General features: G+C 46.3%; 1 protein-coding gene across 5 annotated transcripts in view; it reads left to right on the forward strand.

Annotated features, from left to right (window-relative positions):
• Nucleotides 1-21,404, forward strand: part of SPIRE1 (spire type actin nucleation factor 1) — a 543,573-nt gene that overhangs the window by 183,343 nt on the left and 338,826 nt on the right. For all 5 annotated transcript variants that reach the window (XM_086965582.1, XM_086965585.1, XM_086965586.1 and 2 more), the window contains exon 3: nucleotides 15,491-15,721. In XM_086965582.1, coding sequence (XP_086821708.1) covers nucleotides 15,491-15,721 — 231 coding nt within the window. The remainder of the gene's footprint in view (nucleotides 1-15,490; nucleotides 15,722-21,404) is intronic.

Here is a 21,404-nt window from a genome sequence, read left to right on the forward strand (position 1 = left end):
AAGTCATCTCAAGACTTTTCAGCGTCTACAAAAATAGCTGTTTCACAATAACATTTGATCAAAACCCTAGACCTCGTCAGATAAGTATGACATGCACTCCAAACATCAGCTGACCTGCTATTGAAATAAGGGCTCCTTGTTCCTTCCCGACATTATGTGTTGTTGATGCCTTTTAAAGACACAGTGTCTGTTGTGGTGCCCTTAACTGCTATTTCTATTCATTCTGACAGAGAAAAGGAGACCTATTGTATCTCAGATTCTTGTTAGACCTTCATCCATCAATTTCACTTCTTTTACAAACGTCCGTGCTGTTTTTTAGGTTGTAATGTCTGTGTAAAAATGAGCAATGCTAGATCGTGGCAGGCAGAAGATGTCTCGCCATTCACGGGTATGCGGTAAAGTTTTTCCACTTGAAAAACAAAAACCTCTCCTAGCCCAGTGCCTTGGTGTCTTCACATTTGGTTACCATACATTATTTGATTTCTTAGGATATATTTTATCGTAGGTGTCATTCTGTAAACTTTGAGTCCTCTTCGCTTTCTTTCTTTGTAGAGTTCAGGCTCTGATAGGAGTTTGACTTCGTAGTCTTCACTCATTACCTGTTGCTTTTCAGTAAGCAGCAATATGTTGCCATCTTTTGTCACTAATAATAAGGAAGACCAGTGCTCATCCAAAGTCGCTTCCCTTCTTTTTCCAAACCATGTACCTTATGAGCTCAGGACACCGCTCACCTTGTGGATCAAGTGCCAGACTCAATACCTTAAGGTGGAATGCCAGGATCCTGCTCTGCAGGTGAAGTCAAGTTGTATGCACGGGTACTTTTATCAACAACAGAAAAAGATCTGTGATGAGTACTCCGCTTGAGCCCAAGATAAGGCGTGCGTGTGCAAAAGAGACCTGGTCACCATTGTCTCCTGCAGCAAATACCTTGTTATCCTTCTTTTCAAAGCCAGTCCCTAGACTGTCCGAATTGTACGATGAAAGGAACATCTATGATTGGAAGTATATAGGACACCTCGTAGAGAAGTCACATCTAATGCGTATTAATAAGATGCCATAAATCTGGTTAACAACTAGTGGTTAGTTAAGTGAGGATTTTTTTTTATGACCTCACCACAGGTACACAGAAGCACAATTCTCTGTGAACAGAGACATGCCTGTTATCTTTTGGTGGACTATCTAGTTTGTTGGTGCTGTTCCAGATAAGGATGAAAGCTGTATCCAGAGAGAACACCTTCACTTAGGTTTACAGGTTTTTGACTTTTAAAGAGTTGTAAGAACTCCAGCATGATCCTATTTTGAACCATTTGCCTGACACTTCATCTAATAGTCCAAGCAAACTTCGAAAGAGAGCACCATTCATGGACTTGGGTACAATGGGGGTTTGGTGTGGAGAGAGAGGCACCCATTGCAAAGATACCACTTCCAATTCCCTGCTTCTTCCACACAAGCTTGTGCACGCTTAAAGCTAATGGCTCAAGTCGAAATGGGTCTGCGAGTTTTTTTTTTCTCATCCTTACAGTAATGTTGATATTACATATCTTTGGATGTGGGCAAGTGGCGAAATGTACCAACATCGGACATTCAGGCGGTGTCTTTGAGCATGCAATGATTGTTAATGTTCCTAAAAAACAAGGCGTACATAGTTGTTACTTATGGTAGTGTACAACCAAACATTTTCCTTTTATGCAGTCAGCGGGTTATTTTTTGGGGCTTTAGCTTATATCAATATATGATTTGTAAGTAGTTACAGCTCTATTCTGTACACAGTTTGCTGTTAATTAACCCATTATTAACAAGGCAAACCACAAACTTTGCCTACTTACTTTCTTTTTTGTTTTAAATCTTTTATTGAAATTTTGACAAGACAGACATAGGACATGACAACAATACGGGCGTGCATGCAGTCGCCAGGCAAGTAACATCCACCCCTCCCCTCCCAAGGGGCGGAGCCCAGTGGTACTGCGTGAAATGTGTCCTTGAGTGCTAGGGAGGCCCAGTAGGCGAAGCAAAACTCTGAAGCGGTCCCATGAACATCCAACCATCCCTCCCCCTCCCCGCTCCCTTCCGTATCCCACCCACGTTTCCCCTTCCCCGGTGTGGTAAGTGCGTTGACGACAGTTCTCACAGGGCCTGCAGGATAGGCAGCTTTCAGTTGGGTGACCGAGGTTCTCCTCGGAAATCGTTTGGAAGCCGGAGCACCCGTAGGTATTTTGGGCAGGTGATTTCATTGAATTCCTCTGAGAGGAGAGAGACAAGGGGCTGCCATGTATTGAGGAATGTATCCCGTGTTTGGATAAGGGAGGCCTGTATCTTCTCCATTCCCATTATATACCACAGGCGGTGGAGCCATCCCGTGTGGGTAGGGTTCCTAGGGGAGCCCCAAAGAGATAGGATGTGTTGGGTGGCTACCCCCATCGCTAGCCCCATCTGTCTCCCCCTGATCTATTTGAGAGGGAATGTGATGGCGTTGGGAAGGCCAAGGAGCGTGTATGCTGGAAACCGGGGAATTTCCGTGTCAAAGTGTGTGTCGAAGCTCTTGAGCACCTCCTCCCAGTACCCCTGGACCTCTGTGCACTCCCATAGGATGTGAGTGAGTGTCCCCTGTTGGCCGCAACCCCTCCAGCACCTAGGGTCTCTACGCGGGTTGCCCCGATGGAGCCGCGCCGGTGTAAGGTGCCAATAGTATGCTATTTTCACCGCCGCCTCCTTACTAGCCACATTACGGGCGGTGTGGTGGGCCCTGAAGTATATGTCTTGCCATTCCTTATCTGTGAAGGTGCGTCCTAATTCGTGTTCCCATCTATTCTGTCCCGCTGATCGAGAAGCAGGGGGCGGTGGACCGAGCATCATGTAGAGGTCAATGATTGCGTGTCTGTCAGTCGTTTTCGTCTGGAGCCACTTCTCATAGTCGGTCAGGGGTCTGCTCACGTGGGGCAGGACATCTTTCTCTGTCAGCCAGTGTCTGATCTGGAAGTATTGGAAGCGTTGGATCTGTGGGAGTGTGTAGTAGTCTTGCAAAGTGCGTATCTGCATGAAGCCCGTGGGGTTGAAGAGGTCGCCAGCTGCCTTGCATTCTGACTCCCGCCACTGCGAAAACGACCCAGGGGCCAGTCCCGGGGGGAACGCCGGGTTTCCAAACAGAGGCGACATCGGGGACGGGAATGTGGTAAGGCCCCTCGAAACCGCCACTTTGTCCCATACCTGCATTATTGTCTTGTGATGGGCGATTTCCTGAGGTACGAGGGCCTGTCTTTTCGTCTCAGGAATGGGACTTTCCATAGGGACATCTGGCCCATAGCTCGTCCTGAAATCACCACCGCTTCTCCGATTCGGGCCTGCTCCATTCTAGGAGGTAGCGAAGTTGTGACGCGTGGAAGTAGCGAAGCAAGTCAGGGACCCCGAGACCGCCTTCCGCTGTGACCCGCGTGTTCAGGTCCCTTCGCAAACGTGGGCGCTTACCAGCCAACACAAATTGTGTGATGGAGTCCTGCAATTGTTTGAGCATGCCAACCGGGGGGGTTACCGGAATGGTCTAGTACAAGACCTTTGGTAGTAGGGTCATTTTTATCGCCGCCACGCGTCCCAACCAGGAAAGCGGTTGACGACGCCATCTCGCTAGGTCCCCCTTCAGGGCAGCTAGTAGAGCCGTATAGTTCCGCTCGACCGTTTGGGTCGTACTCGGGGTTAGGGAGAGGCCCAGGTAGGGTATGGACATCTGAATTTGAAGGTCCCCGTACTTCTGATGGCCTCGCTGCGCAGTTCTTGCGTTCCGACCCAGAGGCAGGATTAGTGATTTCTCCACGTTCATCCTGAACCCCGATACGTTCCCGAAGCTCTCTATCTCCGAGAGGAAAGCCGGTACCGACGTCGAGGGGTTCTCTAGGGCCGCCAGGACGTCGTCTGCGGTTCTCCACCGAACCGAATGCCCGTAATGGACCTGTTGTCTCGGATCCGCTGGGCTAGTGGTTCAATATAGAGAGCGAATAGCAGGGGTGACAGAGGACACCCTTGTCTGGTTCCCCTTCGGATGTCTAGAGGTCTCGAGCGTACCCCATTAACTGTGATCTTGGCCTGCGGGGCGGCGTAGCAGCTAGCGACCCATGTGCGGAACCGGTCTCCGAACCCAAAGCGCGTTAGGACGGCGTCCAGATATCCCCAGTCTACTCTGTTGAACGCCTTTTCTGCATCTACTGACAGTAGGACCGCGTCAGAGTCATTGTAGTGGGTTTTATCAATGACATGAAGCAGGCGCTTGGTATTGTCTGCACACTGTCTGTTGGGGATAAATCCCGCTTGGTCTGGTTCAATGATTCCCGGTAGGCACGGGCCCAGTCTTGCTGCCAGCACGCTTGTGAACAGCTTTAGGTCGAGGTTGAGTAGGGAGATGGGTCTATATGCCTTGCATTGGGATGGGTCCTTGCCTGGCTTGGGGATGACCACGATATCAGCGTCCAACATGTCCTGAGGGATGGAGCCTCTGCCCTGAAAGGAATTGAAAAGTCTGGTTAATACCGGCGCGACTTGGGGGCAGAAAGCCTTTTAGAAGCTTGCCGAGAAGCCATCCGGGCCTGGGACCTTCAGAGGCCTGAGACGCGTGATCGCGGAGATGACCTCCTCGGTTCTGATGGGAGCTTCGAGAGAGGCCCTAGCGGGTTCATCTAGGGGCGTTATCTCCGTGTCCCGGAGATAAGAATCTGCGGAAAACCGCCCGTCCGGTGGCTCCGCCGTATACAGCGAGGCATAAAACTCGCGGAAGGCTTCCGCTATTTGGTCATCGTCTCGGACGACTTTCCCATCTCGGGTACGGATTGAGGAGACTTTCGCCCGCAGGGTCTTTGCTTTGAGGCAACTCGCCAGCAGGCGCCCTGTCTTATCGCCACCCACATAGTAAGTGTGGCGCAGTCGCAGGGCTGCGTATTCCGCCCTATCTAGATCTAAGCTGGCGAGTTGGGCCCTGACCTCCTTAAGCTGCCTCCAAATCCTGGGAGCCCCGGTCCGGCTGTGAGCTTGCTCAAGTTCAAGCGCTTGTGCGGACAAAGATTGCCTTTTTTCCCTCCGTTCCATGGCTTCCGCCGCGGCTACAGAAATCAGTTCTCTCCTCACTACCGACTTAAGCGCCCCCCACACCGCTGCCTGTGAAACCTCCGGGGTGTCGTTGGTCTGCAGGCATTCTTTGATGTGGTCTTGAAGCCGCTGCGTTACCCCCTCTTGTTGCAGGAGTGCATCATTGAGGCGCCATCTGCCCTTCCTTTGTGTGACTCTAGGGGCTTGCATGTGCAGTACGAGCGCATCGTGATCAGATAACGCCGCCGGGAGCACCTCCACATCGTCTATCATGGGAGTCATGTCCGCGTTACCGAAAAAGTGGTCAATGCGTGCGTAAGTGCGGTGCACGTGGGAGTAGAACGTGTATCCCGGGGTGACGGGATGGTGTTTGCGCCACAGGTCCACGAACCCCTCCTCCGACAACCATTGGCTCCCCTCCCGTGTGATCGCCCCGGCAAACCCCTGTCGGTGGCCGGACCTGTCAATGTTGGGGTCCATCACTAGGTTTGGGTCCCCTCCCACCAGTATTGCCTTAGTGTTAGGTTGCAGTGCGTCTGCCAGTGCCCCTTTGAGGAATGGTTCTTGCTTGCTGTTCGGTGCATAAAGGGAGCCTACAACCATGTCCAACCCCCCGATATGGATGGTGTGAGCTAGGAATCTCCCTTTAATTTCAGCCACTTTGTCCCCAACTGTCCCCTTGAAATGACGCGCCACTAGTAAGGCCAGCCCCGCTTTCTTCTCTAAGGTCGAGGAGTAGTGTTGGATCGGGAAGGCCCTTGAGCGCATCCTGTGCCAGTCTCTGGAGAGCAAGTGAGTTTCTTGGAGCAGACAGATTTCCGCTCCTGAGTTTTCTAAGAAGGACAGGACAGCCCTACGTTTAACGGGGTTATGAAGCCCCTTCACATTCAAGGTAAGAATCTTCAGCTGAGGGCTAGCCATTCATGGGAGTTGTGAGTTGCGCAGCATTTTCGGACTGCCCGGGGTCTGCCTGGTCCCCATGTCGGCCCGTCCTGACTTTAATGTACCACACCAGGAGGGTCCTGATGTCTCTGTCCCCCCCCACCCCTGATCCCAACTTCCCCAACTGTCTCCCCCCCCCAGCCCATTCCCCCCCCAACTCCCTTTCCCCTCCCCCCACCACCCATCCCCTCCCCCCACCACCCATCCCCTCCCCCCACCCCCCCCCCCCCCTCCCCCTCCCCTGAACTACCCCAAAAACAACTCCCAAAGTCTCTGGCCTATCGGGACAGAGTCCAGGTCCGTAGTTCGTCATAGAAAATGAGTTCATGGTGGCGGCCGACTCTTCGGCCCCCCGACCCCCCCGATGAGGAAGGCTACTGAGGGCAAGCCCCCGTGTTCCCCCCCCCGATGAGGAAGGCTACTGAGGGCAAGCCCCCGTGTTTGTCACATCACTGTTTAGCGGTAGTATTGTCCGCCACCTCCTGCACTGCCGCTTCTCGTTCCTGGGCGGCCAGGAGAGGGTCCGGCCTCCGGAAGGTTTTAGGGGAACGTCGTCTCCGCACTGTCTGCCAGCTGTCCCTGGACCTTTGGCTTGCTCCATCCGTAGTTACGTGTTGGGGGGGGGTCTCGCTCTGGGCCGTGTCCTCCGGTGGGTCAATATCTAGCACGGCACAAGTGTCCTGGAGGGAACGAAGCTGGTGTAGAGATCCCTCCCACTTGAAGATGAGACGGAACGGTTGGCCCCAGGTGTAGGGCACGCCTTTGTCTCTCAGGAAGTCAGTTGCCACCTTGAAGGAGCGTCTTTTTTTCCCTACTTACTTTCTTGAGAAGGAGCTTGTCATTTTGAGTTTTGCTAAGAAATCTTTTGTACGTTTGTAACATTATCCACTATCTTTACATTACCACCTGTAGTGGGAAAGTGCTTTAATTAATTGCAACTTCAAGACCGTTTTAATGTAATCTCCCTGAAAAAACCATGTTGAAGCAATTGGTAAACAGAAGTACTTACCTCTTTTCTGATATTTATAAACATAGATTCTGCACCTTTTCAGTTCCCCTGGGCACCAGACTGTATATAGACATTTTGCCAACAGCAACTCACACATGCTGACAAACTGTGCTCTCGGACTCTGCAAGTGTCTCACAATTCTCCCCAACCCCCCTGGAGAGATGATCTTGAGCCATATAGAGACGCCACTGTGTGTTGTTGTCAGTTTATTTTTTTTCCTGTTCAATGCTCTGTTCCCAAACTTTGCATTGGTATTAACCGACTTCCTAAAACTTTAGCACAGTTGTATGTGTAGGAAAATACCCTCTCTTTAGGCTACAGGCTTTAAAGCGTGCTGTGACTGCAGGTATATAAAAGTGGAAGATGTAGAAATTTAATGTTACCATGTCCCTACAGTGTCTAGCCGCAAAAGCTGATTCCACTGTGGAGGACTCTGGCTGTCCGGTGAGAAAACTAGAGAATAGATTAAAATATTAATTATCTGATTTTGGACCAGCTGGTAAAATGATTCAACCACTATCTTCAATAGCAGATCCAGTTTGGGGTAGCTTAGGAGTAGGAGCCTACTCTGTTCCCTAAATACACCTCTTGGAACAGAAGCTCCGCCCCCTTCAAAGGCAAAAGGCCTGTGCCATCTTGGATTTCCCTTAGACCACTCTGTTATAGCTTGCACTAATGCAAATAGGATGTGCTGTAAAAGTGGGTAGGGTTGCCCCTAGAACTTTTCACCCATTGATTAGAGGTGTTACTCTCAGTACCTTTTGGTGCCCAATGGAGATGAAGGGCTGAGATTGATTTGAGATCTTAGGCTCCTGAATACCTTCCAGCAGAAGTACAAATTCAAGATGCTGACTCTTGCCCAGGTCCTCTCTGCTGTAGATCTGGCGGACTGGATGGTGCATTGGATTTCCACAACACTGGAAAATCTTTTCCCTGTGACCAACTTGGCCAGTCTCATGTATACATAGTAATTGTCATTACTTTCTGTCTGCTGTGAAAGTGATGGCCAGGAAACCCATTGAGAATATTAGGAGTCTGATTACAACCATTTGTGGCTATAAGTCAATGTTTATGGATGAAAATGGATCCATTTGCAGCTGTCAAGTATCCTCAAAGAATACCTGGCATGCTTAAATGTTTTTATCACTGCATAATTATACTAAACCTCTGCGTACAATTTAGCAGTATTAAAGCCTGCAAATTTCGATTCACTAACTTCTCTCTGACAGTTTGCATCCCTGGAAATGTTTGGAGATTCACTTCAGCAAACTATTTGTTTAGTTGTGCCTTCAGGCTCAGAAGGTGGATACACCAACTCCAGATTGCGCAGAGGAGTCGGGGTAAGGACTTTTTCTTCTGGCAAACATATTTTCCCTTGGGAAAAAATGATTTTCCTGTGGAGAGAATCATTAAAATGACAAAATGCAAAATTGGAAATACGTCATCTAAATGTCAATGTCGCTATTCGGCAATATATGTTGTGGCTGATGTCTCCTGGTTTACAGTGCTCTGCATTGTATCTGCTATTTAACACAATAAAATCTGTTTCTAAAAAAAATAATTACAAAATGTATTTTCACAGTGGACTACCTTTCCTCAATGTGGAGTTTGTCTGCACATAGGAACCTATGTTGCAAAACTAGCTGCTGCTGTCACTTAACATTCCAGTAAGCCTCTAAAGCTGACCTTGGTTCAGCTTTCTAAGCTGACCACCGGGAATGTATGTGAATCCCCGGAATTCCTAAACCCACATCTGTGAGTCCGAGCAGGTGTAAATGAATGAGTATTTATTGTGACGCAGGCCTTAGGATTTGTAGGTGACCTTCCGAAACGCCACTTAAGACACTTCTTCCCAGATGACCAGGCCATCAACAGGTTGTGTATTTCTACGTCCAACACTTCTATCTGGAATGAGAGAAGTGTTAGACTGTAATTCCATTGAAAAGTATAGTCTGTACCCATTTACAGATTATTTTAGCAGCTGAACCTTTGGTTAGGTATATCTGAGTTTTAGTTGTAAACTGACCGAAAGAACTCCTTCAGAAACTAGGCTACCTGACTTGAGGTTGTGGTTCTCTGTACGAACGCAACTTTAGATAACGGAGCACACGCCATTTTGAGCTTCAACATTTCGTGGAATTAAATTATAGTTATGTAAGTAATGTCTCATTCCAAATATGAAACTGATGTCGAGGGAGAGTCTTGCACGTGGCTCTTTGCGAGATTTTTGTTCATTTCACTTCATCTGCATGACAATTACCTTGTGCCGCATAAGGTCCAAAAATAAGCCTTCACTAGCCTTTTCATCCCTCACTGTAGGCTGCCTCTTTGTTCACTATTTATTTTGAATGTCTTTTCCAAAATCTGCGCAACCACAATTTAGCTCTTGGGGGTACACAGCCTTCAATCAATCGTATGCATGAATAGTGTGGTTATGGGCCTTGGATGAGAAGTCTTGCTCGATCTAAACTTCCATTGTGCCTGAAGCTGCCCCAAAGCAACATGGCGTCCTAACTGTGAGGAGTGGAGCGCTTGACTCTTTGCAACTCTCGTCATTGGCCAGTCACAGGAGTTACCCTTTCAGAGGCCATCCTTCCTCTGAGGCGGAGCTAAGGGTTAAAATTGCAACAATGGAAATGATTGCTTGTGCTGTAAGTTCCTGTAGACGGTGCTTTTCAGTAACACAAGGGTTCCACTTAGTCAGTTTTAACTTTGCTGTCTGTGGTCTGAAAGCCAAGCTTTTTAAGAAAAAAAATCCCAATATGCAAAGTGCTGGTGATTTCTTTGAAAAGGCAGGACGGATGAAAATGTTCTGCATAACATGTTGATAAATGTGTTAAATCAAGTTCAAAAGCTGAACCTTACTGCTTCTAGAAATGAAAATGCATTCATTTGACTGCTTTGGTATTTCAAGAATATATGTTTAGTTATCGAAATAGAAAGTAAAGTCTTAATAACTTTTCTCAGAGTTTAGAAGCCTCGAAGTTAATCATAGATTTCTTTTTCTATTATTTTTGATTTAGGGCGTGCATTATCTTCTCACTCTCACTCACTCACTCACTCACTCTCTCTCTCTCTCTCTCTCTCTCTCTCTCTCTCTCTCTCTCTCTCTCTCTCTCTCTCTCTCTCTCTCTCTCTCTCTCTCTCTCTCTCACCTACCTACTACCTACCGAAACACCTATCATTGGAGCGCTGACCGAGGTGGGGCTTCCCAGGAATGGAATGTCGATTGGGTACACATGAAGAGTATACAGGGGATTTACATGCAGAATAGAACGTACTTGTTTTTTTGTAGCTAGACTGCGGTACTTTTGAAAATTGAAGTTATATGGTAATTGGAAAAGGGCGCTGCGAAGGGCCAAATCATGCAGCGAAATGAACTGAATTATTAGTCAAAAGAAATATAAATTAGACAACCTCTTATGCCGTTACGTCAAATTCACCCTTTCAACTTCAACATACACTTTACATTCAGTAGAAAACCTTCCTTCAATTCACTTCTTGTGATATAATAAAAGTCACGCCTCTTATTTCGCATATCTCAGCTGTGCTTTAAAACTTACTTCTGTTTTGTCACACTTAACCAGTTGTAGAAACTCTTGTGCATTATATATTTATTATATGTCTCAGTAGGAGGTATCTGAAGATTCCAAATATTAGACCTTAATATGAGATGCAGAATGTTTAGGATACTTCTAAGTTCTGACACCTTAATACTTTCTGAAGAGTGTGCGATGAATTTGCATGAATGGCGGATAAAAAATGTTTTCACGAAAGTAGGAACCAGCTTTTCCACCTTGTTCGAATGGCATTTAAATGTGTACGTTGTTTGTGTCATTTTGCAGACAAATGCCCCTCCCCAAACCACTCCAAGGAGTATTGTTATCAAAATTTCTGCAAAAATCTCTCCTCTTAGTGCCTGAATACAGCAATCAACAGCTGAACGGGGGCAGTTTACTTTGGCAGTCTCTGGTGGTGGGCTTTACCTACGTATGCTGCGTTTGATGACTATTGGTCCGTTTCAGCTGCAAACACTATTTATGAAGAAAGTAGAAAATGATGCTGCAGTTGATGAATTATGTGGCAAGCGCAAAACTAATTATGAGGAAAAAAACTACACAAAATTACATTGATCGTAGCGTCAAAGAGGCTAATCCCAGATAAGTAAAAGATTCTTAGCTGCATTACCTACTTAATAACACACCTTTGTATGAGAAAGTGTAAAATATCTTCACGCAGTAATCACCATTTCCATATATAGTTCTTTTATATAGCAAACCTGTATTTATATACATGGTGTCTGACTATACTGGGGGAAGTGGAAAACATGGAATGGTTTGAGAGGGCCTGAAATAGTCTGTGATAAGTAACACTTTTGACTTGTGCGGTCGATGTTTGTGTGGTGACGCATGAAATAATCCTAGTGGACCATGCATTTGCACTGTTTCCCTTTTTCTTGAAAAGTTATGTGTTCTTTCAGTGGCGGATCTTCCGCTAAGGCGAAGGAGCGTCGCCTCACTGCTTGGCAGCAGTGAAGTAAAGTAAACATAAAATGATAATAACGTGCGTTATTATCATTTTTTGTTTCATTCTGCTGCAACTTTGTGTTTGTGGCGGGGCTGCTCTGACGACAGAGGAGCAGGGGAGGAGTGGTTGGTCCACTCTAAGTGCACATGACTGTTTGGCTGGTCCTCTCGGGCTGGCCAAACATCATGCGCACTTCGCATCTTCTCCATGCAGCCTGCATTACATCCTGCATGGTGAACATACTCAGGCCCCCATTCCATGGCTTAGCGCCGATCCATGGCACTCACACCAGTCACAACTCTGTTCTTTGTGTTGTCCTTTCAAAACATTATTCACCATTCAATTTTTTAAGAATGAGTTATGTGTGTTTTTCAGGTTATATAGGGGAGGCACAGAGATTTCTGTCCATTGTCAGCGACGGTTCCTCCATTAGGGCAGAGGATCGTCACCCCTGCCGCTGCCAGTGCAGTAAACATGAAAAATAAAGTGGTAATAAAGTGATTTTATTGCCATTTTATATGTCACGCAGCCAGCCGGAGCCGAACGTGGGAGCAGGGCCATTGCTTCAGATTGGCAGCAGGGAGTAGTAGTGGTTTCTGCTCCAGTTTAAACTGTGCCTGTCACTTTGGCCGGCTGTCTTGCAACGGCTTGCCTGACATGCACGTTTTAAACCTCTCCACCCAGCTGTTTTAGACCGCTGAGTGGAGAGCAGGCAGCAGGCAGTAGGGCCCCTGTGCCTGAGGGAACGTCGAGGCAGCCTGCTCCAACTAATCCTGGTCCTTCTCTCATGCTGGGTAATATTATCAGCAGCATGAGACCAGCGTCCGGATTGGTTAGGGAAGTGGCTGAGACTCCTAGCTGCCTTGGAGCCTTGGACTGCAAGACCGAAGAGGAATAAATAAGCTGAATAAATAAGCTGATCTATTTTTAATAATACCTGCTTTTATACACACTTGCAGGCAGTGTGGTAAACTAGCACTGCCTTGACTTCAGCCTCGACTCCAGAACTCTCAACCCTGGCTCATTTTAAACACTGTTTATAATGGACCACAGTTGACAGCTATGCAAGGTTCTCACAGTACCTGTAATTTGGTCAAAATACTCGCCCGCCGTTTTAGAATGGAAGCAACAGCTACTGGCCAATTTCCAAGGCAATGACTAGCTCTAAGTAGCTGTATCATACTTGGGGGGGAATGAAAAGCTATGAATGAAAGGGTATCCTCGGCCTCCCAAATATAGTACAGTCTAAACAATCTTGGAGGGTTAACCTTGTTCTCTATGCACTACCTGCTACAGGCGGTGGGTAGTGAGATCCTGGCAACTCTTAGATGTTTTTATAGGATCCTCACCCATAAGTACCATCTGTAGCATACTTCATCATCAAATCCTCTATCGCTGCACCTAGTCTGAGTGGGTGGGTTCGACACACTTTGTTAGTGGATCACTTTTCTAAGAGGGATTATATGGATTCAAATTGTCTGCTGGATTCTATTGTCTGTATTTTTTTTTTTAATCTGAGGTCCTTAGGCAAGGCTAAAAACAGAGTGATGTGGAAGCGGGCGACGAAGCTGCTGGGTTGGGAGGCGAAACTTACGGAACGCACGCACTATGGGCTGGCAATTTCCTCACGGAAGTTGCGAAATTGCGGGGTTTACATCAGTGGAGTCTAATTGGTATTGAGGTACTGGGGGACGTGTGGAAACGGGGTGACTTGGTGGACTTTGCGACCCTGCAGACAGAATTTCAGATGGGGAATGTAGAATTTTTACACTATTAGCAGCTTAAACATGCCATATACACACACACACATGAGCCGGGGGGACCAGCTACCTGAGTATGCCCCGCTCGAAGATAGGTTGCTGCTAGATCCCATGATTGACAAGGCTATCTCTCTCACCTATAGAAAGCTCATAAATAATCTCCCAGATCCACTGGGGCCCCTGCGAGAAAAGTAGGAATCAGATGTTGGTCTACTGGAGGATGACAATTGGAGTGAGGCCCTGCAGTGTCCCCCGTGAGGTGGCGATTCGCGCGAGATTTAGACTGGTCCAGTTACGTATTCTTCATAGGTCATACACTCCATGGACGGTGCAGTACAAAATCGGTTATGTACCTTCGCGATTTTGTCTGAGGGCATGTGGAGAAGAGGGCACTTTCTTCCACATTCTGTGGGACTGTACCAAGATTCGGGCATACTGGACCAGCCTGATTGGTATAATGGAGGAATTGGTGGAGGCAGAGGTCCCTTTGGAGGCCCTTTGGCATGTTCTGGGGGTGACGGGCGACGTTACCTGGCCACAATGGGATAAGGCGTGACTAGCCCTGGTAAGTATAGTGGCCAAAAGAAACATAGCAAGGTTATGGGGGAGTGATCTACTACCAACGGTGGAAGAGTGGGAGCGGGACTTGGACTGGTGCCAGAGGGCAGAGAAGGTAATATATAAAAGTCGAGGCTGCCCCAAGAAATGGAGGAAAATCTGGGCGGCATGGAGGCGCTACATGGGGGACTGGAGAGATGCCCAGACTGGGGCTGAATCGGACTAATGGAAGAAATGCTACTGATGTACTTGTTGTAGGATTTGTTGTAGTAAGGCTGGGGGATACTCGGTGGACCTGGACTCTTTGGTCGGCAAAGATGTGTATAGACGGGCACGTTTTGGCATGAGTGGGAGGGGGGGCGATTGAGAAGGGGTAATTGATTGTATGAGGGAGGCGTCAGATAGGGTTTTTTAGCAATGTCTTTTTGGTTGCTCAAAAGCGTCTTTAGGAGTTTGTTTTTTGTATGTAGGCCCATCGGGGTACTAGAGGGGATGCCAATGGTCCATTTTATTTACATTCGCCAATGATTTTCTGATGTTGACTGATGTGTATTGTTTTGGAACTGATTTTATAATAAAACGAATTAAAAAAAAAAAAAAAGCAGAGTGATGTGACTGGATATAATTGTCGGACCCATCAAATTGGGGTCAACATATTTCCACCTATTAATTGCCTTAAAAGATCAGCAGGCATTCTTCAGGACCAAGACAAATCTAATCCTTACTCTGTTTTTATTGGTATTTCAAAATTTCTAGTCTCATAGTGGTGTTACACTATAGCATTTGCAAACATGGAGCATGAACGTTAATACAGATCACTCTGGAATTTTTCCTCTGTATTGTCTAAAATCAGAGAATAGATCATTTATTGCATCTTTTCACACTGGGCATGTAATCATGTCCCTTTCATAGTGCAACATCATGCTACACATGGTGCACACATGAGATCACCCCACTGTCACGCTTTAATTTGTCAGACAACTGTTTAACAACACTTAAAAATGTTATATGTTGTGAAGAGAAGTAAAAGTAGTTTCATACACACACACTTGTCCAAAAACCCTTCACAGTGACCTACACTTAACGTAGATTGTTTAACTCCATACGGCCTAAGGGTAGGGTGATTCCTGTAGTCACACACTACGAAACAAATACAGTAATGCTCATTTTGATGGTTCCCAGGTTAACCGTGCCATCCGCAACGAGCCCCTCCTTACATATGCTCCCGACACTTAGTTCGTCAAGGGAAGTAGTCTTGCCATTCACCTTCTATGGGTCCCGAGCTTTGAATCTCACCAGATTTCTGCCCTTGTGGCTATTAAATACCTTGCATACTGCCGGGGAGGCCTTAATGTGTCCTTGTTGTGATCGTTTCAGCATGTAACCGTCTGTAGTAAGCCCCAGTTTGCATATTTCCTTCTATGCGAAATTCGTTCTTCAACCACTTTTTGTTTTAGGGTTTGTAGAGTTACATTTGTGTTCATTCGCGGACCTAAGTTGTCTTGTCATCTTCTAATTTTGGTTTGAGGTTCATTGTAAACTAATATACAAGTGGTAATACACAATATGCAGATTTTGCTTTCTGTGCCTAAAGTAAATTCATATCTGTTTTTAATATCTCTTCCAGGTTATTGAGTCGCTTGGAATGATCATTTACAAAGCACTCGACTATGGCTTGAAGGAGAACGAGGAGCGTAATCTCAGTCCGCCCTTGGAGCAGCTGATTGATCACATGACCAACACTGAGCAGCCCGATGGGAGCAACGATGAAGGCTATGATGCTCTGGATGAGGAAGAGGAAGAAGAGGGTGGAAAGGGGGAAGTGCCCTTTAAACACTCGTTTAAAGATGTCATGAAGGTACAGTGGATACTTGCGCTACTCTTTGCGATATTAATAAATATTTTCCGCCAATTAATGGATCATCAATCTTTTGCTAAATGTATAATGCTAAAGTAATATATGGAGTGGCTTAGTGCCTTTGTCATCTATTTGAGATAATTCGAGATGCCTGCTTGGAGATCAGCGGGGAATATCACTTACAACGCATTCTTTACAACGCACTACCATTACATCGCAACCATTACAACGCATACCATTACAACACATTGCGCTGGGGGGCGCTCTAGGATAGGGAATATATTTAATTTACTATCCAACACCTTCCCTGCTATCCACGGGGACTGGAGTTGGAATAGTAAATTAAATAATTCACTATCCAGCGCCTAAAAGCATTATGCGTTGTAATGGACTGCGTGGTAAAAACCGCGTTGTAAAGGCATGCGATGTAAAAGCATGCGTTGTAGTGACACCAATCCAGATCAGCATATCTCATGCAGTAGTGCTTGCTGTACCTCATGCTTCCAATTTTCTTATTTTCTAAACTTTTGATATATTGTGGGTATTATGGCTTTTGATCTATCAGAACATGTAAAGGGGAGCACAGCAAAAGCATAGATGTAATGAGGTATGAAATGACATGAATTTGATGAGATTGAGCTTGGTGTAATATTGGTGAGTACATAAGTCAGATGGTCAACTTCCTGATAGCCCCCCCCCAGAATGACATAGGGAATCGAAAGGGAGGCATCTGTCCTGCGAACGCATTCAAATCATATGTATTAATTGTTGCCATGTCCAGGCAACACACGCATTCCAATATTTGTAGGCGGTACCGTTGTCATTTTTTGGGAATTGTCCAGTCAGGACAAAGGAACTAGAAAATTCTGGCATTTTTCTGTGGTGCCTGCAGGTATTTGTGCATGAGAGCAAACTTAAAAGATCACAAAATCTAAACAATAAGAGCTGTGTCTGGTACAGCAGCCTCCCTTCTCGACATTAGTGCTGTCAGAGAATCTCCTCTGGGTTTGTCCTCAGAAAGTCCTGTTTCTTATTTCACAGTGCAGTGTCTGGATGCTAAGTAAAGGCTGCACCAGGAATCTTATATTAGATATAAGTACATCTGAATGTATGCATGATCCACTTGAAGCGGTCCTGTGGGATCTGATTATCAGGTGATGGCTATTTCTTGAAGGCAGATTACTTCATTCACATACAGTTTTACCACACGTACACACTGCATGGCGAGTTATCAGTGCAAATTCTTCAAAGATCACTGCATAGGAGCGGAAAGTAAAATGCATAGCAGGATTGTGATATGTGTGCAGCAAACATTAGAAGTAGACAAGAATATAATTAAAGATCATTATCTACTGGCTTTCAAAATAAGCAGCCATGTTAGGATTTTAGTGATGGCCTTACCAGATATCACTGGAAATAGAAATCACTCGCCTTTGAAATCCTGGGAGGGCCTGTTTGCGGCTTCAGTCTATGAGGAGCTGCAGGCATGTGAGACTCCTTTGTGTGCCTGGGTTCTGCTATTTTCACCATCAGGATTACAAGGCCTACTATGCGTTGTTTTTATTTAAACCCACACAGCACTCTGGTGTCCACTGATTGATTTTGTGTGTTGGGAATTGATATAATCAAGCACAAAATCCAAACGGCTTGCCACCAAAATGCCTAGGCTTATGTGGCACCTAGTCCGTCTACAAGACAATAAACACAACGATTCACGTTGGATGCCAGGGCCCCACTCTTTCACATGCCCACCACAGTATTTTACAGTGCCAAATGTGGTAGACCAAGAGTGCACCACACCAAATTGCATTCATTCATTGCTGTTTGAAACTTGTTGATAGCCTTTTTAGCTAAGCAATATATTCTGTACTGTATGCATTACTACCAACGTACACTCCAGCATTAAAGGAAATCCCAAAATCCTATGGTCAATACAGGGCATGAAACATGTTGACCACCTTTACAGAACACATATCACCCTGAGCTCATGCCGGAATAATTTCCCCTCTTTAGCCAGGGCTCGGTAGTCGTTTGTTTTTATTCATAGCATAGGAACCCAGCTAATAAAAACTTTTTTGTGGGATTCCATTTTTAACCCACACGCGCTCTTTCCTATCTCTACTCACTACACATGCGCCCCACCCACTACTTTTTAGCTTCACGTCGGCAAAAAGAGAAGACCTCCGGCAAAGAGCCCCCATGGGGGCTCATTGGGCATTGCAGCACCGGACCAACGAGGAGCTGCCCGATGATGACGCATGACACCCCTCGAGGTGTGTGAGGGCTCTTGCTTCTAATCGGAGCTTTACCATCTCCACTTCCTCTTTCTCTTGTGAACACCTGACATCTACAAACAATCCCCTCCGTTCTCTTCCTCTCCCTTCCCCTTAGGAACTGCCTACCCTTGCCTTTACCCTGGCGCATCATTACAAATACATTTTTGGTCTCATTTGTGCCTCCTACCCGATAGCCTGCATTCTCTTAAATCAATCTGGTGTATTTGTAGTGTGATCACTGAAACTTAAATTGCTGTCAGGAGCTCACCTCAGACCAGTGGTTCAAATGTATAACTCTTGGCCTGTTTCAGGCAGTTCACACGAAAATGAAGACCAGCTCAATGTCAATCACAAGGCCAAGACCGGAACTTTCCTTAAAAAGAGTTACAGCTGGGTCCAGCCTTCCATTTTCACTTGTCAACCCCTCCGTTTCCTATCTCCTCTGCTGCTCACTTGCAACCAGGAACTGTTTCACAAACCCCCTCAGAATTCCGTCCAATCTGACGACATTAACTCTTTCCACGCAGGTGGCACGCAAACCCCATACACCAGCCAGTTACATACTGCCAGGGCACCTCTGTTGCTTTTCCTGTCACGTGCATATCTCCTGATTCATGTAACACTCAGAACGCACAATGAACACTGACACCTTTTTGGATCACTCAAAAACCATGTACTCAAACATATGCATTAACTTTTTTCACCTATAAACTTCGATTCGTACTAGGAATAATCCTTGAAATTAGCTAAGACCCTACATATAATCAGTTTTCTGTTTCGGAATGATGCAACAAACTGGTTTTACAAGACCTGTAAATGTAGGAGACATTTTAAAAGTTTATTTAAAATCTGTGTTGGTCAGTCAAGTCACTGACGCATCAGCGACATCGTAAATGTACTACAGGCAGTGTACTGTAATGCCATTGACATACATAACATGGTAATAGAAGTGAAAAGCACCAGTGTTAAATAAAAGAAAGGTACCTTGTTTTGAATCATAACAGAGAAGAATCGAACCAGTTCAAAGCCTGTGGGAAGGATGGTCTTATGACTTTCATGGAGCTCAGCCAGGTTAATTTACTGTTCATCCACTTGCTGGCTGGATTGGTCCTGGTAGGTCATCTAGCCCCCTTCGGCAAGTGGAAGGCCCAGTATCCCTGTGAGACCTGATCAGCACATAGAATACATGTGGATCAATATTCTTGTAAATACTCTGAATTTCTGCTCATTTATCGTTGTTGAGCTTCAGCTATCTAATGCGCTCACATTAAGATTTCTATAATTCTATGTTTTCTAGAGCAGTGGCTATGCACAAGACCTTGTGCTATTATGTAAGCAGAGAGTCCACTGATGTCAGTCCTGCCGTGACCAACACGTTGACCACTAAGCTACTTTTGCATTAACTTAGGTTTGAAAGTGTAGCAGATACTGCCCCACGGTGTATGTGATTTGTGCATGCTCGTGGTGGGAGGTGCTCTACACCTTTTGAAATTAAGTGTCCGAAAGCATGTGAACTTACATCACTGTTCTAACCCATTGAGAATCTCTCACTGCTGCATGCATTACAGAGACTGCGTAGGCTGTTTAAGGCGTAAGCCCATGAGCAGTCGTTTTGCACTTATATGTATCTGTCTGTGGTTAAGTAAACTGGCTTGTATATGCACAGAGGCCTACGTCTTTCCATGGTAATGTGAGGTCCAGAAATTGTTATGCGACATGGAGGGGCGCACAAAGTTTGCCCTCGTGGGTTTTGGACTACTGTCCATGCCATGGGCTTATCACATAAAGCTGTAGAGACAACATACAGTGTTTTTTAAATCAGTAGTCTGATCTAACCTTTTTCTTTGTGTCCAGAGGAGACAAACTTACAGGTGCCTGTCATGTAAAGTTCTGCTGGTCAGTAAATCCCAGAATCTTGTGCGGACATTCCATATGTATGTTAACCCCTTCCACGCTCATGACGAGCTGGGCTCGTCATGGTGTAGCCTCCTCGCACACTGATGACGAGCCCAGCTCGTCATGTAACATGGGTTTTTTAAAATCTCAGCATACGGCCGTAATTACAATAGCGCCCATGAGGTTAAGTCACATATGTGCAATGTGTGTTAGCACAGGAATGGTAGTAGGAGTCTGTTGTGTGAGTCGGTGTCAGTGGGGTCATTGGATGCCCCTGGCTTAGCATGGCACAAGATGGACAGTGAAAACCGCTTCCCCAGACAGTGGAAGTGCATTGCCTGCATTCCTGTGGCTGGAGGGGGCAACCAGGCACTGAAGGGAGAGAGTATGAAGAAGAGGACAAGACTATCCTGAGAAATTCAATAAGGTCCCTGTTAGCAAATGTCTGCTGATTTAATTCTTCCTGAGCAATGCCATTTGGTAGATGGTTGCAGTGAGGATGGACTACAATTTCTTTTGTTAAAGGTGAGGGAATTTCTAGGCAAGGCCTACACTTATGTCTGTCTCAGATGTATGTTTGAGGATCACAGCCAGGTGCAGACATCTTGCACTTGATTGTGCCCATGTTTTGGATACAGCTGCTTAGATCCAGCCCTATTACTACCTGCAGTGAGAGCACAAAGGCTGGGTCCGAGAAGCAGCCAGAAAATGCCATTTCAAAGTGAACCGACCCGAACCAGTCCAGAAAACTTAGACAGTGGAACCACATAGCCAGTCTAGAAAATATACACCAAAGTGGGATCCAAACTACTCCCACTTTATCTTCACTGAGAAACAGGGTACTCCACAGAAAACTGGTGCGCAACCAGGGCTTGTGTCTGTCTGAACAACAGTTTTCCAGGAGTAGGAGGAAAACGCCTGAAGTCTGTTGGAGGGCGTAGAAGTTTCCCAGTCTACTGAGAAATGGAAAGAGCATTCCAAGCCCTACAACAAGCGAGAGTGTCAGCAATGAAAAGCACAGCATTTTCCTGGCATGTGGAGCACCCAGAGAAACCTGACTGCCCTGAGATTGGAGCCAGGAGTTATCCATCCTGTGTAGGGCTCCTCTTTGGTCTCTCTCCATGGTGTCAGTGTGACGCCCACACTGACTCTTAAAATCCAACTACCACAGTGTCACCCAGCAGTCCATACTGGCTCGAAAGACTGGTACTGCGGACATTGGAGAGAGTGAAGTTGCAACTTCACAGAAGTGGGAAGCCCCGATTGACCCAGAGGTCAATACTATTAAATGCCCAGCTCTGCATATTACATGACTCCTAGGCCTTAACTGCTGGATCTGAATCCCTGTCTGTACCCATCAGAAAAGACTAGGATTGCAGTGCAGATCTGCCTCTTCCATTTTATCCTGCAAACACTGTCCTGTGGAAAGGCTTCCTCTGTAGCTCCAACAGGAGAGAAGCCGCCACCTTAAAGGTGGTAACGGAAATCCTATCTACCGCACTACCAAAGCT

This window comes from Lissotriton vulgaris, chromosome 4_1 (assembly GCF_964263255.1).
Source record: "Lissotriton vulgaris chromosome 4_1, aLisVul1.2, whole genome shotgun sequence".
Classification (NCBI taxonomy): Eukaryota; Metazoa; Chordata; class Amphibia; order Caudata; family Salamandridae; genus Lissotriton; species Lissotriton vulgaris.